Raw genomic sequence first — 19,135 nt, forward strand, 5'->3', positions numbered from 1 at the left:
TCTTTTACATTTTTTTTTTGTTTTGCGCCAAAGAATGAGGAAACACAGAATTCAATGTTTTGCTATGTTATCTGGAAGGTGCTTTTTTGTACAATTTTACATAGATCTTTGATATACAAATCTTGATTATTTTTTTTTATAAATATGACCATTATATTTTGAGAGGAATATTAAAATCCTGACTTCTTCACTATTTCTGAATATTTGAAGATTAAACTCATATGTTCATACTGCCCCTTTACATAAAATGACTACGCTGTGCCTTCCTCCTTTGTCATCTTTTATTCTATCAGACTACATTTCTCTTTTTTCACAGCTTGGTGATTATCTGTGGAATAGTAATGAGAGGTCCGATGGTCTACCAACTTCCATCCCAGCAACAGGTTTGATCAACACAGATAAGATGTACAGAGCTAACTGGGTACTGAATGACATCAGACTGTGTCTAGAGATAGGCAAGGCAATGAGATCTGGAGAGGAAGTTGATGGGACCATTCCAGAAAATAAGTTAGTAAACTTTCTTATCTGCTTGATTTCATCATTAAAACAGTCACTCAAAAGTGTAATAGCCTCAAGATGATTAGAATAAAAGAAAAGAAGTAATATTTCTACCCAAAATAATAAGATAAAGAAGTAGAGTGATGGACAAAAGAAGGCATCTCCACAACTCCACTAGAGTGTACCCAAACCAACCTCATCCCAGACATTTGTGTCTTTTGGAAGAACTTTAAGAAAATCCTCATACTTGAATTGTCAGTTCCCTTTGAAATGAATGTAGTTAAGGCACATGAATATAAATAGAACAAATATGCCCCGTTAGTTGCCGATATACAGGCTAATGGATATTCTGTGGTGTATCTTCCTTTGGAAATCGGCTCTAGAGGTCATATTTCGCCAGACAATGTGATGAGGCTAAAGCAGCTGTTGAAAGAAATTGGAAAACCTGTCAATTTGAAACAAGTTTGACAGAGTCTATCCAAACTATATATCTATTGTTTCTTCGTTTGTCATCTACTACTCAAAGAATGCAAATAAATGGGAAACCAAAATTCCCCTTCGCATTTCAAGTATGTAATTACTCACACACACAAATTGGTTTACACCTTGTAACCAGTCTTATATTTTCTTTCTACTGCTCGCCTCTTTTCATGGCACTGATAGAATCCTCTTAGTATTAAACATTAACTCAAATCAAACTCTTATAATACTCATTATGTATGCTTCGTATTTATTAAGTTGATATATCAAATGAAATTTCAATATTTAGCTCCTCTTATTTCATCTATAGCTAGGAATATCCATAACTCCTCAGTCTTCACTATGTTGTAAAATTAGTTAATTTTTGTTGATGTTATATAACATTATTCACTGTATATCTACATGTATGTACTTGTAATGCCCTGCATTTTCCAGTAAAATGGAATTGTCCTGGGCTATTGTTTTCCTTTGTTGTGCAAGTTTGAACAATAAGGTGATGTTTAAAAAAAAAAAAATTATGAAATATTATTGTTTTATTTGGCTGGTGCCGTTCATTTTGTGTGTGTGATTTTTTTTTAGTAAACCAAATTTTTTAATGTTAAGTAATTACTATATTTGTTATGTGAAATGTTAAAGAACACCAAACTTTGAAGTAATCACACATTAAATGATTTGTGAAAGCACTTGTATGTAAAATTCTCTAGATTTGTTTCTTCATCTTTGTTGTTTTAACCTTTACATCATGGATGAGGTGAAAGGGCCAACTCCACCGTCATTTTCATTTGTAGCCCGTGGCTATGCCACTCAGCTTTATAGCATGAATATTCATTATATGCTCTGTTTAGAAGTGTGGTGCTCTAAGGCTAGCAGCAGTTGAAATATGATCTTTTGGTTAATTTGATCAATGACCATTTGAAAGTCATATGATAGATGTTGTGTGGAAGAAGTAGAAGAGAGAGAGAGAGAGAGAGAGAGAGAGAGAGAGAGAGAAAGGGAGAGAGAGAGAGAGAGAATACTATAAATAAGTTTACAAATGATTTTGTCTCATTGCTGCATGTCGTCAATAAATGCTCATTTTAAATTTTGATTGCTAGATGACTAACTTTAAAGGTTAGACACTAGATAAGGCTGTTTGTCACCTTAAAAAAATCAGAAATAACTCTTCTCTATGTATAAATACTTGACCTGTTGAAAAAAATGTACAGTGTATAGAAAAATTATGACATTTGTTATTATATACAGTATATAAATACATGTTTATTCACACCTATATATACAATGTATGATTGCTGTTTCTAAAACATTAAAGACTATTTCTACAAAGATAAAATGTAATCTATTTTGTTTTGTTCCAACTGACATGTTTCCTCTGAATCTCTATCTGCAGGTCAACTCCTAGTGAGAGTGATGTATCAGACTTGAGTTTCGTGACATGCTGTGAAGATTCTTCACCCTATGAACCTATCCAAGCTATAGCTAACCCTACAGGGATTGAGATGATACCTCATCAGCTCTTTGATTCAGATCTTCATACACTACAATTCATGCATCATGGGTCATGTGTATCCCTCTTTGATGAAGACTGTTCAGGACGCAACGTAATGAGCTTGATGAAACTAGATGTCTGCAATGCAATCATTGTATGGGCTAAGTCTGTTGAGAGTCCTAGAGAAGAGGATCTAGATCTTCATATGATCTGTAGCGTCATGTTGTGTACCAAGTATCATTCCTCAAACCCAGCAAACACTAGTAGTTTGGATGGAGGCTACCTTGATCTATGCTACGCCAAATCTATCTCGATGAAAAGTGGAAGTACTACAGAATCAGCCTCCTCCAGCACAGGTACCTCTGCAACGGTCTCACCTCGGAAGACGGATGCTCCCATGACACTGTCCCCATCTAACAAGGAAGAGTTGAGTTGTATCAGTATCGTGTATGGTGCAGGAATCACTGATAACAGAGTACTCTCATTTTGTGTGCCTGCTTTGACAGCATCTATGTGGCATCAAGGATTGAGTATGGTGATCAGAGCTTCACAAGCATTACAGAAGTGTGCTATGGATAAGAGACTTCAGAAGCTCCAGAGAGAATATATGAATCTCTTCTTTGAAGCCGCTAGATGTGCTGGACCTACACCATTGGAAGCTGTGAAGGTAAGTCTCATCTTTAATTAGTGCTGTAAGTCAGACGCTATGTTCGTGTTCGGTTCGGTTCGGCAGAGTTCAGCAATTTTTCACCCGAACTTGGTTCGGTTAGGGGTTCGGTAATATAATAGCAAACAGCGTTATAAGCCACGGCGGTCGGCACTGGGCGGGCCGGCTGGCCTGCCGGGCCCGACCAGCACGGAGGACCTCTGCTCTAAACGTAATTATTTGTGAAGAAAAATACTACTTACATTCGTATTTCCGTCTTGAATCGTGTTTTATTTTCAATTTTAAAAGAATCATGTTTTCAATTTGTCAATAAATGATATTTTCCAAAAATTTTCCGAGACGGTTGTTGTCTAATGTTAGAGTCATGAAAGCTGCCATCTTTGAATAGAAAGTCAGGCTTCGTCAATAACTGTTTTTTATAAGTTTTTATTTTCAATAGGAAAAATATAAAATCCCTTTTTTTCCTGAATAAATCAAAACCATACTATATTTATTTCATTATTTATATTATAAAATTTGTCCGATATTGTTACAATTAAAATATTAATTTTTTGTTGAATGGGTTTGAGCTCAAATTGTTTTGATCACGCACATGTATTCTTGTTTATGGCTTGCGATCGCGACGTAGCGTGGTCAGGATTTGGGATTTAAATGGTGCCAGTGAAGTCGCGCCCACCACTGGATAGGCATAAATCACAAAGGCGGAAAATGGGAAAAAAGTAAATATAAAATGAGCAATCATGACATGAAAATTAGGTACAAAATGACAAGTTTATTAGCTTGCAAAAACGTTCACATTTTTCTGCCGAACATCCGAACTCGGCCTTTACGTTCGGTTCGGTTCGGTTCGGTTCGGAAGTGCCATGTTCGGCGAACTTCCGTTCGGTTCGGCGGTTCGGCTACAGCACTATCTTTAATCATCTTGGGAAATATGTGAAAACAAAATGCTTAAGTAATCAAGATAAAGGGTAGTATTTAAAGATAAGAATAAGGACATCATGAAAGACATATTTTGTGAACTCCTTATATGCCACACAAATAATATCCCTGTGCCACACTGTATTCATCATAGTTATACCAAAGGCTTCAATATTATTTAATTGTTTCCAGTGCAGTAGTAATCTACATTGGTGTTAATAGGGTTATAATGGAGCTAACTAATGAAGACATGAAATGGGTAATTTTGCAAAGCCATTGTGTTACACAAGGCAATCTTTCCATCAGTTGATGCCTAGTGTTTTATACTCATGTGGCAAACCAGCAAAAGGGCAGAGAGCTGAAGTAGGCAACTAAAGTGTTATTACAGTTGAAATGGTCTCTGCCATATTTGTATCATTACATCCTTTATGGTATATAATAAATAAAGTATAGAAATTAAAAAACTAAGAATTAAGAAATTAACAAGATTTGATTACAAAGAATCTGTGTTCAAAGAGAAGCAAATTTGTTCATTTATAACAGAGTGCATATATCAATATGATGTTGATATTTTATATGTAGGTGTTTGGGGGTAAGAATGCTGCCATGAAGAAACTATCGACAGAAAGACAGAGTAGTACCGATACAGATACTAAGAATGTCAGCTTGGATAGACTCATGATACAGACTCCTATGAGAATCATGCTACGAAGGAAATCTTCCACCAAGGTATGCTTCTCAATCTCATTTTTGTTTATCCTCTGTCATAACTTTTTTATCTATAATTATTTCGCTATTACATCTGTGATATACATCATTCTTTGTGTGCTGTAAAGACTATACAATCGTTTCACTTTATTTGAAGCTGTAATATATTGCATTTAAAAGATCATGTCATGACAACATTGTAGAGGTTTAGGGATCATTCAATTTTGTAACAAAACTAAATTTGGAAAGGCTTAAGAAGAGTAGGGGATATTCTCATTTTTACAGCAATATACTACTGGAATAGTGTGATACAGAAGCTAGCGTGAAATAATTGAGTGATACACAATTTGAGATCTGACGTTACAATTCCCTGTTCAGCTGGTATCTCTCCAGTTACATTTTGATGGTTTGAAGGTAGTTTTTCTTTGCCCCTCTTCCTAGCTCCCAGCTAAGCTAGTGGGTGCATTCATTCCACAAAGATAGAATGAAAATAGCTTAGGTCTGTTTGACATTTCATAGCTGCAATTCATCTGAGGATTAGTTTGAAAAATAGGTCAATAAATCTTCTTATTCAATGCTATGTAAGGTGTGATGCATGATTGGGTAAAATGGATGGCAATGTAATTTCACACTTGTTCTATTTCATTCTTGTGATCAATTTGCTTGGATGAGTACATGGTGGAAGACTTTATATTTTGAAGTTAAAGATACTTTTTGATTAATTTTTTTAGACAAAAAACATATTTTAGTAAGTTGTTAATTGTCATGAGCTTATTGTAAATATCTTTTTTCAGTGCTTTTTTGCTACATGGTTAAAAATACTGTAGGGTTTGAATAAAAAAATGATCACAATTATGTATAATGTGAATTTGTGTTTTTAATATCAGAGCATCGAAACCCCTGGTTCGCCTTTGGGCAGACGATCACGGAAGAGTCTACGAAGCAAGAGTCGTAAGAAGGTACACCAGCGTGCCTATACCATTGATGTCTCAACGCTGTCACTAGGGGGCAGTATGCAGGATGGAGATACCAATAGTTTTGTTGGAGGTCAGACCACGGATGTCAATGAGAATGGGACAGTTAAAGGAACTCCCCTTGTTGATGTCTCAGTCAGCAGTAAGTCAACTTCCTTTCAATATTGCACTGATTCGTGTAGATTCATTTTCTATTTTTTTAGACAGACAGGGGTATTTCATTGTAAAATAAATAATTAGGTCGTTTTTTTTTTTTAAGGCCATATTGTTGTATCGTCAGGACTTATTTTGTTTTATTGTCTTGCCTTCCTAAAGTCATTCTTCCCTGGACCGTACTGTTAATTCCTATAATATATCCATTTCTAAAACAAATCTTAATTGTAAAATATTAAGTGATACTATGAAATCAGCGTGTGCTAGATAGAGCAAGTATGATGGTTTTAAACAGTGAAGGTCATGCAGCAGTAATAATGCCATTCTACATATTATTCTATGTTTACTGATGATTTCAATTTGTTATTAACATAATTCAAATGCAAGTGAAAGATTTTAATTGTTTTATCGTTGTAATGTCACAATAAAGTACAGAAATATATTTCTATTTGAAAATCAACTTCTTCATGATAAATGCTAGGCATTGACTTAACATTTCTAATTTTCATAGGTTTAAGTAGTAGTCTAACTTTGATGACTGTGTTCTTTTCTGTTTTAAGATGAAGATACTTTGCTGTCTGTCTAACTTTGATGACTGTGTTCTTTTCTGTTTTAAGATGAAGATACTTTGCTGTCTGTCTAACTTTGATGACTGTGTTCTTTTCTTTTTGAAGATGATGATACATTGCTGTCTGTTACCCCGACCACTGACGATGCTCAAGTGCCATCTGAACATGATATCTTTGGTAGGAAGCGGAGCAGCTCATCTATTGGTTGTGATGGTCAGAGGTCTCTTACAATGAACAGTAATTTGTCTTTCATAGGTAAGATGATTCAACCCTTCGATTGACAGGCATGATGCTATGAATGTTTACAATTTTATTTGTTTTATTTAGATGGTATGAGAATATGATTAAAAGTAGCATTGAATTCTTATGTAACTTTGAAGACAAAATATAGATATAAAAAATGGTGAAAGATATTTTTTACTGCATAAATTACTTCTAAGTCTAATTATTAGATTTATTCGATGTAATTACTTATACAAGTACAGTGTATGCAAAAGTAATTGACATGGGTGGAAGCAGGCTGCCAATCTATGGAAATAGTTTTTGATGATTTTAGACTTACTGTGTAAGAAAGAGTTCAGACATAATTGAATTTATGCTTCTAGTACAAGTTTATACATGTTTCTTAATAGCTTAAGAAGTATGAGAGTCATAGTTATCTTTTACTACATGTATACATATTCCTGTCTAGTATATTTGTACACATATTTATTACTAATTTTCCATTTCCGTTTTATTCCAGAATTTGTGGAGCTGTTCAAATCATTTAGTGTGTGTTCAAGAAAGGAATTGAAGGATATTTTTGATACCTACGCTTTGCCTTACAATACCTACAAAGATGCCTCAAGAGACAAGCAACCAGAGATCTATTACCATGGTAACCGCTCTGTGAGTCAGGTAGAAGAGACTAGCTTCATAGGGATTGGAGGTAAGGGACTTCTTTATAAGGTTTTAATCATCCCCAAATTCTATTATTTTTGGTATCGAAGCTGTGTAAATGAGTTCTGTCTACATTGACAGTGTTTGTGATATGATTATGACCTGAGGATCAAAACTTGTACATGTAGTTCTCCAATGAAATGTTACTATTTGGTTATAAGTATTTATGAAATATTAAACATACTCAAGGAAAAACAAATTCCTGCTGATATGCATTTTTTTCAAATTGATTTGTGGATTTTAACTATTTGACTTTTGAGCAGTTATGATTATAAACATTCTTTTCTTCAAAGCTTTGATCAGCAGGTGTAAGGTTACATGACAGATGATTAATTGGATTTGTTATGATCATTGTAAGCTATCTTATAATCTGATTGCTTTCTTATTAGTCAACTACCATAATAATATTTTGGGGCACTTGATGTGCATGCCTCTTCTTTTTCAAAATCCTACTTTTAATGGTGAAAGTACCCCCAAAATGCAAGTTTGTGCAGTTTGTTCCTGGGAATTGGTTTGGGTGATTTTGTTTGTTCTGAACATCAAGTAAGATTACTATATTTTTGTCCCTAGTCATCAGTCTAACGAGAAACTCCTTCCCACCATTGGTGCCGGATTCAACACGTAGAGTGACGAATGCCATTGCTGCAGCCAGCGTACAAACCAATAGCTCTGGGACACAATCAGTCACTTCACATGTAATCACACAGGAAAGATTCAAACAATTCCTCAGCACAAAGCAGGGTATGGAACTCACTGATGAGGAAGTCAGTGAACTTATACAGGTCAGTCACATTTCAGCTTTCAATTCAATTATATTCCTTACCATTCTTAACTGAAGTACCTTTCTTAAAAATTTACACATGTTATTGAAACTGAAAAGAAAGCATTACAATTTTTAAAACAGTTAAATAACAATTCACAATTTGGCTTCTGTTATTTTTGTTGTTGAAACGATTTGTGCCTTTCAAAATAGTTGCCAAGGGTTACCATATTTTCTAAAATATTAGATTAAAGTAGTTATGACAGTGATGAAGGACTCTTCAGTATATGGCAAATATATCCTGTGACAGGAATTCCCTCATGAATACCAAATTAATTAGTTTTTCTAGTAGTAGTAGTGGAACTGGAGTCAAATGCCTTAAGGATGAACTGTATTTTAGTTCACTCAACATGGAAAATTGGAGAATGTTACTAATGTTTTTTGGTTTTTGTTATGCTCTTCGCTGATGTGAGAGGAGAAGAAAGAGAGAGAAGAGAGAAAGAGAGAGAGAGAGAGAGAGAGAGAGGGGGGGGGGGGGAAGAGGAGAGAGAAAGGGAGAAAAAGAGAGATGGAAGATGAAGAAAAGATTTGAGAGGAGAAGCAGTATATTGTAGGACAGAAGATGGATTAAAATATTACATAGATACATCTTTGAAAGGGCAACATGTGGGCGTGAAATTGATCTGACATAAGAAAGTTGAGTGGTTTATTCCCCTAGTCTGTTTACTCTAAGGACCCTCATTGTATAGATTTAATTGATGTGATAGCCTTGTTTAACCTATCTCATCTTACAAGTTTGCTCTAGCGGGTTCATGATTTTGTCAGTTTTCAAGTGGTACAAAATAAAATTCTTACAATCATCTCTTCTCTCCATTATAGCACATAGGGATATGTGCTATACAAGTGTGCTGCATGTATTAGTATTAGTATTATATTAGTATTATTATTAAATTTGTGTTAAATGTTATTCATAGGAACATTCAATGAATTACTTGTTTATTGTAATGAACATTCATCCTTCCTCTGTTAATCTAAGTGGGGCAGGCACACACCAGGTTATGATATTCCTTCATCATGGCTAAATTGATCTATACTTGATCTAATATGTATTCAAAGCAGTGGTTTTACATGAAACTACAAGTACTCATACTTTCTTCTGACCTGCAGAAATTAGGCAGTATGGCTGCCTGGTTAGAATTTAATATATTCACTACATCACAGTATCTACATGTACCTAGTCCACTGCCTGGACTGTTTCCGTCTTGCACGCCCAATCAGCTGAGAAACGGAGACAGTCCTTGCCTCTCATTCTCTACCCCGGGCTTTTTTTGACAGATGTACTTTCGGGGGTAGCTTGGTCTGTATGGGTTGCATGTAAGGGAGGAGGACATAGATGATAAAAATATAAATAAAAAAGGACAGAATGTGGACTAACATGAACCTAGAAACCCTTTACTACAGCTACATAAAATTAAAGTGAGATGAAAGAGCTAAGAGGTTGGAGAAAGCTAGTTTTAGACAGTATATAAGAGTATACATGATGACAAATGAAGAAAGAGAGTGAGAAAGTAAGAAGAAAGGTGTTGGGAGGGAGAAATATAGAGATAGAGAGAGAGAGAGGAAGAGAGTATGAAAGTGAGAAAAAAAAATCAACCCCCTCTGCGTACGAGCCTGATCAGGCAGATCATGAGATGGAACCAAAGCAACAAACAAAAATGGAGAATGAAAACAGGATAGTGAGGTGAAAGAAGAGTAAATGAATGAAACGAGAAGAATCAGATTTCTTATGAGCAGACTGAGATGAATAAAGATGGATGAGCAGGATGTGTATTCAGGTGTGAATAGAAAACATTTTGTCTTGTTTCTCAGATTATGTCATGCTTCATGGCACAAATGATCAAGCAAGCGTAGTGTTTAGTGAAGGTCTCTCTTGTATGTGGGACAGGCAGACAGACCATGAATCTGCCTTCTTGGAATTTGACATTAAACCACCTACTCAGTTAGAATGATGAGAAAGGTTGCTACAGTCTGTGATTGCATGTAGAAAGGATCTAGACGAAATTTTTGAAAGCTTTGTTTGATCACCACTAACATGCACATGTAAATTGGGTTGTACTATATACTCTATCATTATCATTTATTAAAGTCAGCATTTTTCCCTCTTATGACGGGTTACCGGTACTGACTTTCATGCCATAATGACACTCTCTCTCTCCACTTCTTGTTTAGAGTATCCTCCTCATTTAGACCAGCCTTACTGCTTTCTCTCTTCACCATATCTTTCTATGAAATCTTCCTTTCGCTCTTGTGCCATCCACTTCCAGATCACATGCTCTTTTTACAAGTTGATCATCTTTCCTTCTCTAAACATGACCCATCCATCTCAATCCACTTCTCTTTACCACTTCCATCACAGTCTCTTCCTAACCCAACCTTTCCATGAGCTCACTTGTGTTCTGTGAGGAGAATATACTAACAGCAATAAGATAATGTTGAGGCCAGATTTTAAATGCAACAAAATTATGTCGAGGACATATTTATAATGCAAATGACACCAGTAAAGAAGTGCGTTAAGGAATCCATTCCAGAAGATCGTTTATGCATATGAGAGAAATAAATTACCAGAATTTGATTATGATGTAATATTTATATAATTCTTTGGTTAGAGGATATCGGTGTGTAGCAATACTGCTAGTTATAATATCTAAGAGGAAAACCCTTAAAACATGCATACACGTACACTGTACAAATCTCATGTTCACAAGGAAAAGTTGAATGCTTGAAAGATAGTAAAATAGGCAAAGACTCTATGGAATTCATGGTAGTTCAATTCCTAGGATGAAATGCCAAGGGTCTGTGGTTGAAAGATTGCGGTCTTTCCCACTCCTTTGTCTTGCTTGACAGAATACAGATTAAAGATACTTACACACTACTAGAAGTCTTTCTAATATATATACTGACTTAATAAGGAAAATGATTGACTCTGTTATGTGATGATATGAACATAAAGTGCTTTCTTTTTATATGTTTGACATAGATGTGTTATAATAGCAGTATGTGATATAATGCTTCTAATAAGGGTTGTAAGTTTGCTGTAAATGTGCATCATTTCTTGATATGAAACCTTCAAAGGTATTTGTCATTCTAAAAAAAAACCTTGAATGTCTTCTGAAATACAATTTTAGATAGGTTCTACTTAAATGCATGCTTTCAGATCTATGGCGCAACATGGCTGAAATGATGTTGATAATGTGAAAGCTTTATGAATGTTCATTGTCTTTAACTGAGAGCATTAAAAAGCTTTTATAGCTGTCAGTTATAAGAGACATATTGAGTGCTTACTGAAGTAGACTTGAGCAGAGAAGGATGTATAGTTCTCTTTTTTTTTCTCTCTCTCTCTCTGCTCCCCTCTTCATCTTTCTCTTTCTATCTTCTATCTTATGTCATAAAGGGATATCACAAGTGTGAGGCTAAATCAGATAAATTAGCACATTGTTGTAAAGGTATATGACTTTCTACATGGCCCAGCATAGTTCCATTTGGTTGACTGTCTTCTTCCCTCTTTCCTTTTATTTATTGTTTAATTTAGTGTTTACATTTTAGAATCTTGGCATGTAATGCTACAAAATGAGTGTTAATTGATCGTTTTTAACTGTTATTAATGTGTTTTCAGATGTTTGTATAGATAACTTAAATGAAAGTAAATGAATGAAATAAAATACAGGTTTTGAACAATGGATTTAATCCTTTTCTAATTGACAATTTTAATTTATTGTCACTTAGTTTTCAAGTTAATTGGGGAGGAAAGTGGAATTTCATTGTCTATGTGTCTGGTTTAATTCATGTACATGTATAGTGTAGTCATATATATATATATATATAGTGTGTCATATAAGATATAGTGTAGTCATATAAGATATAGTGTAGTCATATAAGATATAGTGTGTCATATAAGATATAGTGTAGTCATATAAGATGTATAGTATAGTCATATAAGATGTATAGCGTAGTCATATAAGATGTATAGTGTAGTCATATAAGATGTAATATGTGATCATATAAGATGTATAGTGTAGTCATGTAAGATGTAACGTGTAGTCATATAAGATGTATAGTGTAGTCATATAAAATATAACGTGTAGTCATATAAGATTTATAGTGTAGTCATATAAGATTTCTATGGAGCTACTATCTGGGGTAGATATGAATATATTAAGTGGGATTTTAAATAAACTCTTCCATCATCGAGCGTGCCACAAAGGTTATGATTATAATGCTTCACATTGTTTTTGAGACATAAGAATACTAATATGGGATTGAATTAGGTACATGTATTTACATACAAATGTTATTCCATTTTTATTAGTTATTATTTGTGCGTGTAAGCCGAGTTCCAGACATATGACCTCTAATATTGTCCTTGTTGTCCCCAATAGCGGCATGAACCCTCACTGACCATAAGAGAACTAGAGTGCCTGACCTTTGAAGGATTCGCCCGCTACTTGATGGACCAAGACAACTATGCATTCCAGTATGAACAGCTCTTTGTATGTAAACAGGTAGGAATTCTAGTATGAACAGCCTTTTCTAATGTAAATATGTACCGTATGTGTAAACATCTCTTTGTATGTAAACATGTATGCAAACCAATATTTGAACAGCTCTTTGTTTGCAAACAGGTATGCATTATAATGTTTGAACAGTATTTTGTATGCAAACAGGTATGCATTCCCGTATGAACATCTCTTTTCAATTGATAAAGGAATTATTTTGTTAGATGAATATCAATTTACAATTTATATGATGGAATGATGATTTTATTCTTATTGTTCCCTGTAGGAGCTCAATCACCCGTTATCTCACTACTATATTTCCTCTTCTCACAACACGTACCTCACTGGGCATCAACTGAGAGGTGAATCCTCTGTAGAACTCTACTCACAGGTGAGTCAGCTTAGAGTGTGTCAGTATGAATGGGGCTTTAACACTCTACTCACATGTAAGCCAGCTCAGAGTGTCAGTATGAATGGGGCTTTACAATTCTTCTCACAGGTTAGCCAGCTCAGAGTGTGTCAGTATGAATGGGGCTTTAGAACTCTACTCACATGTGACCCAGCTCAGAGTGTGTCAGTATGAATGGGGCTTTAACCCTCTACTCACATGTAAGCCAGCTCACAGTGTGTCAGTATGAATGGGGCTTTAGAACTCTACTCACTAGTTAGCCAGCTCACAGTGTGTCAGTATGAATGGGGCTTTAGAACTCTACTCACAAGTGAGCCAGCTCAGAGTGTGTCAGTGTGAATGGGGCTTTAGAACTCTACTCACAGGTGAGCCAGCTCAGAGTGTGTCAGTATGAATGAGGCTTTAGAACTCTACTCACCTCAGAGTGTGGCAGTATGAAGGGGGCTTTAGAACTCTACTCACAGGTTAGCCAGCTCAGAGTGTGTCAGTATGAATGGGGCTTTAGAACTCTACTCACAGGTATTAAAGCCAGCTCAGAGTGAGTCAGTATGAATAGGGCTTTACAACTCTACTCACCACTCGAGTCACCACCCTTGCACGTTAAGAACCCATTGCACTATTCGTATTAGAGAAGGGGGAAACCCCGGTGTAATGGTCCACCTGCACACCCCAATCAGGCCGAGTATACGGCATCTGCAAGAATCTTCAGTATTGAAGGAGGCAGATTATTTTGAAGAAGAGAAGAAGAACAACAACATGACTGCATAGTCTTTCAATGTAGCACCTACATCGATAATAATTTCGGTACATTTTATATTTCCAGCAGCTTCTGTTGTCCCTCCCTAAATAATTTCATCAATTTTTCCTTGGCCTTTGTTTGAATTCTATGCATCATTTTCCAATATTTTAGATTATACTGAAATTGGATAGAGATGATGGATTTAATTCTATGTTTTTCCCCAGTGAATAAGTTAAGATGGAGATAATTTGAATGATGTGTTTTGTTCCTTCCAATGTCTAGGTTTTACTGACGGGTTGTCGATGTGTTGAATTAGATTGTTGGGATGGAGATGATGGTTCACCGGTCATCTATCATGGACATACATTGACCTCAAAGATCAGTTTCAAGGTAATCAAAGATTGGATGCTAGGAAGATATTTAGTTGTGGGGGATTTAACTCATTGAATACAGGCTAAATGGAGATAAAGCTTTCATTTTATACTCAATGGTTAATTTTGTGTTCAAGTTAATAGGCTTTATGTTGCAATAAAACGTGTATTCATGTCTGTCAAATAAAGCTTGAACTGACAATCCAGAAGAAAATGTAATTAATCCATTCTTCTCTGTTTCTTATTGTTCTTTTTTTCTTAACTCATATTCTCTTTACTAATGTTCTTTTTTCTATTTTTTTTCTTCTTATTATTTTGTCTTCTAATCTGGATGTTTTTATCTCTCTCTCTCTCTCTCTCTCTCTTTTGTTTCCTCTTGTTCCTTTCTTCCAACTCAATCATATTTTTTACTTGCTCTTTTTCCTTTAAAAAAGTCTTTTATTAGTATTTGAAAAAAAATATTTACCATTGTCTTTTATTAGTACTTTAAAAAAATTCACCATTCCTACTCGCCTGTCTCATTGTTTCTCACTATGTTTATTTTCCTTCATACTATAGGACGTGGTAGAAGCTATCAACAGATCAGCATTCATTGCCAGTGACTATCCCATCATTCTCTCTGTTGAGAATCATTGTTCCCTACAACAACAGACCAAGATGGCTCAGATCTTCACTGTAAGTTCTCTTTCTCAATGTTTTGTATCTTTCTTTGTTATATAAATGTATTCAAGGATTGGATTATATTCATCATCATATCATGAATTTATAACTAACAATGATTTTACAATAACAGAAACTCTGTTGTTTTCTCATGATAGTCCTACTTTTTTCTTTCTCTGTAGTTGTTTTGTGTCTAATCAAAAATCTTCTGATTCATTGATACATTTTATCATGGAGTCCCTCAGTTTCCTTTTAATTATTGATATGTATATTTTGCTGTGGAATATCACTTTTCTTCCCTATTTTATTCATTTATGATGACCATGTTTGATGTATATAGTATTTTTCTTCATAAAAGAAGAACAAATATCAAGGCATGCAGTCCTTCTTCCTGTGATGATAATCCCTCTTTAGCAGACTTGATGTACATATGACATTGCCAAGGGGCTCAATACCGGCCCTCTCCTAATCAATATTGTATTAGTAGTTGAAATGTAAATCAAGGCCCATCATTAATGATTTATGGTCTTCTTTCACTTCTGATTGACAAACTATTTCAGAATCAACATTTGTGTGACGGTTTTTATTCTTAATGACAAAATAAAGTTTGTATAATGTGAAATATTTTACATTGAAGTGTTACAACAAATCACTGTTCATCTGTAAGAGTCTACAAATAACAGAAATGTAATTGCTTGCATTCTTGTTTTCTATGCCCTTTCAGGTAAAGTGAAAAAATAAAAATGAAATTGTAATCAGAAAAAAAATATGCTCCATGAGTTTAAGAAATTGAGCAAATTTTGTAGACATAGATGATTAAGAAATTTGCTTCATATGCATAATATGATATCAATGTATATTTCTTGGATTGCAGGAGGTGTTTGGTGACAAGTTAGTGAGCAAGTTCTTGTTTGAGTCTGATTACAGTAGCAGCCCTAGACTACCAAGCCCAGAACAACTCAAACATAAGATACTCATCAAGAACAAGAAGATCAAAGCTCATCAGGCACCTGTAGACCTGCTCAAACATAGGGTAAGTTTTGCCCATTTCATTTACTTATCACCCCCGAGTATGTGTATATCTATATAAATATCTATTGAAATATACATGTAGGATTACTTCTTCCACTTTCCTTTGCTAATTGCTTACCACCAACTGTTTATTTATTGAAACATAGGGTTAGTTTTACTTCCTGCCTTTACTAAGCAGCCTCCTATCACATTTCAGTATATTGTGCAATTGCAAATAATCAACAAATGATTGTTGACAACTAGATATACCTGCAGTCCTTGTAATGAGAGTCCTAATACAACTTGGTTAACCTCTGCTCAGATAATGTTGTGTATCCCTAATCTGTTTGAAAGAATAGTAAGAAAGTCTTTATAGATCAGTAGGTAATGGATAATCACCTATAGATCTATTAAAATGTATGATAAGTTCTACTCTTTCTGCTCAGCTAATCTATCCCACTTTCCATGTCTACTTTCCATTTCTTTCATTCTTCTTTGTGAAGCAGAAATGAGGATGATAATGTTAATGATGATGATGATGATGATAGTGATGATGATGATGATGGTGATGATTATAATGATGAGGATGATGATATAATGATAATAACAATGAGGCAATGATGATGATGATGCTATTGATGATGATGATGATGATGATGATGATGATGATGATAGTGATGATGATGATGATGGTGATGATTATAATGATGAGGATGATGATATAATGATAATAACAATGAGGCAATGATGATGATGATGCTATTGATGATGATGGTGATGATGATGATGATGATGCTATTGATGATAATGATGATGATGATGGTGATGATGATGGTGATGATGATGGTGATGATGATGATGCTATTGATGCTATTGATGATGATGATGGTGATGATGATGATGATAATGATGATGATGATGATGATGATGATGATGATGATAATAATGATAATGATGATGATGATGATGATGATGATGATGATGATGATGATGATAATGATGGTGATGATGATGCTAATGATGGTGATGATGATGATGATGATGATGATGATTATAATGATGAGGATGATGTAATGATGATGATGATGGTGATGATGATGGTGATGATGATGATGATGATGATTATAATGATGATGATGATTATAATGATGATGATGATGGTGATGATGATGGTGATGATGATGATGATGATGATTATAATGATGAGGATGATGATGGTGATGATGATGCTAATGATGGTGATGATGTAATGATATAATGATAATGATGATATAGATATATTCTTCTATTTTGAATGTAGGTGATGCAGCTTGTGAGTGAGCACAAGAGCTCTAAGGTAGATCTGTTAGGTTCAGCAGCAAACTCAGTATCAATGGGTGATATCTCGGAAGAAGAAGATGATGATTTCTTTGAGGATGCTTATGAAGAGGTTCTACCTGTAGATGGTACGTTTTGTCTGTTTTTCTTATGGATTACTACAAAGAAGTCAGTAAATCATCTCATATATAACCATGAGAAACAAGATGCATTATACGTATACATGTACTGTATGGAAGAAAGATGTTACACTGCTCATTGTATGCGGGATACAATTATCAATGAAAGTGTTGTGATTTTACTGCACTGTGATACATTGTGTGGCTGCATGGGTTCAATGGACAACCATTTGGAGTGCTGTGGCACTGTGGGATGCCACAAGACATCTCCAGGGGTGCCATCAGAGAAATTACTGAAAGATCCATTTTTACTCCATTCTGAAGTGAACATCAATTTAGTGAAATATTAGAAACTTCCTAGTATTTTCATGAGGAATTACATTTTTAAGATGATTATGAATAGTTTTTCTTGCTCGCTCTCAAGATTTAGAAAAAAAATGTTTTTAGGCAGGGAAGTGCCTGAATACATGTACCTTCGTATTTAGGCAAAGAGGTGCTAGAATGTCGTCACATTCAGGAAGCAAGGAGCCCAAATATATATAATTACTTATTTATATATAAATTGCATTTTAAGACGCTTGTTTGCTTCACCTGCTATGAAATGCTTAAAAACAGGATGATTCTGGGCAGCAACATGCCCTCATATCCTCATACTCATAAGGTGCCCGTATATATATATATTTTTTGAAATCTTATCCAGTGTGTCTTTTGATTACAAAATAAAAATTTACCATAATAAAAATGTCATTTTTTTTGGCTCGCTCAATTCGCTCACTTGCATTTTTGTTAATACGCAAGTGTCCTTTGTTGAGTACCGCAGTGATGCAACATGAATCTTCTGTAATGAAATTGGCGTTAGGGTGACACAAAACTTGTTATTTTTGATTAGGGTGTTGTGACTATAAAACATGTTGAAAAATGCTGCATTAGACCACTCCCATTTGTTCAGCCTTGATGATTATTTGTCTACAAGATATAGATATCACAAAGCTTTAATTAATATATAGTTGTGTATAATAATAATAATAATAGCTAGTTCTTATACAGCGCTTTTCAGAACCGAAGGCCCTCTCAAAGCGCTTTACAGATATATATATTATTACTGGTTGTAGGCATGCTAAAAGCATTGGAAGATTATATATCTGTACATTACAGGTGACTTCTTGCTGAGTTTATTAATCAACATTCATGTGTTGTAAATTAGAATGTCAATGTTTTATAAACTACAGATAATAATTCAGAGACCCCAGCGGAGTTTTCGAAGCCACCTCTAGGACGCCTTGCATCTACTCAATCAGAAGGTTCAGAATCACCTCCCGTCCCTGATGAAACTAAAGCAGGCTACAAAGGAGCTATGACTAATGGAAAGCATAAGTGAGTTCTAACGTGATCTCTCACTCAAGTGATTGCTTAGCTGAGATACATGTACATGCCAAACGTGTAATGGAGAGATTTTATGAAATGGTTGTTATATGTAGCTTGGCAAATCATACTAACTTTGTAAGACTATGCAGGCACAGCGGAGCACCCCAATTACCGTGCGATCGACTCTCGTCCAGTAAACATCATTTGCATAAAATCAACAATTGTGTACCGATCGATGCGAAAAAAAGTAAACAAATTTCGAAGACAAATTCTTCATTAATGTGATGAATATCACCAATCAAAGCTACTAAATCGAGTATTTAATAAATTTGCAAGACACTCATGTGTATAAAAAGAGTTATTGATGCACAGAAAATGTGAAATTTAAGGGATAGTTTTGACGAACAAAAACGAAAAAAATGAGATACAAAATCACCGT

The 19,135-nt window shown here is 34.8% G+C and overlaps 1 protein-coding gene across 1 annotated transcript in view; it reads left to right on the forward strand.

Annotated features, from left to right (window-relative positions):
- LOC592193 (1-phosphatidylinositol 4,5-bisphosphate phosphodiesterase epsilon-1) overlaps nt 1-19,135 on the forward strand; it is a 72,888-nt gene that overhangs the window by 39,285 nt on the left and 14,468 nt on the right. The window contains exons 13-26 of the mRNA XM_030986368.1: nt 317-507; nt 2,366-3,131; nt 4,632-4,778; nt 5,645-5,873; nt 6,559-6,708; nt 7,196-7,381; nt 7,963-8,174; nt 12,589-12,711; nt 12,992-13,096; nt 14,136-14,243; nt 14,783-14,899; nt 15,759-15,917; nt 17,196-17,340; nt 18,561-18,705. Coding sequence (XP_030842228.1) covers nt 317-507; nt 2,366-3,131; nt 4,632-4,778; nt 5,645-5,873; nt 6,559-6,708; nt 7,196-7,381; nt 7,963-8,174; nt 12,589-12,711; nt 12,992-13,096; nt 14,136-14,243; nt 14,783-14,899; nt 15,759-15,917; nt 17,196-17,340; nt 18,561-18,705 — 2,783 coding nt within the window. The remainder of the gene's footprint in view (nt 1-316; nt 508-2,365; nt 3,132-4,631; nt 4,779-5,644; nt 5,874-6,558; nt 6,709-7,195; nt 7,382-7,962; nt 8,175-12,588; nt 12,712-12,991; nt 13,097-14,135; nt 14,244-14,782; nt 14,900-15,758; nt 15,918-17,195; nt 17,341-18,560; nt 18,706-19,135) is intronic.

The sequence above is a fragment of the Strongylocentrotus purpuratus genome, unplaced genomic scaffold, assembly GCF_000002235.5.
Source record: "Strongylocentrotus purpuratus isolate Spur 01 unplaced genomic scaffold, Spur_5.0 spur5_scaffold_15, whole genome shotgun sequence".
Lineage (NCBI taxonomy): Eukaryota > Metazoa > Echinodermata > Echinoidea > Camarodonta > Strongylocentrotidae > Strongylocentrotus > Strongylocentrotus purpuratus.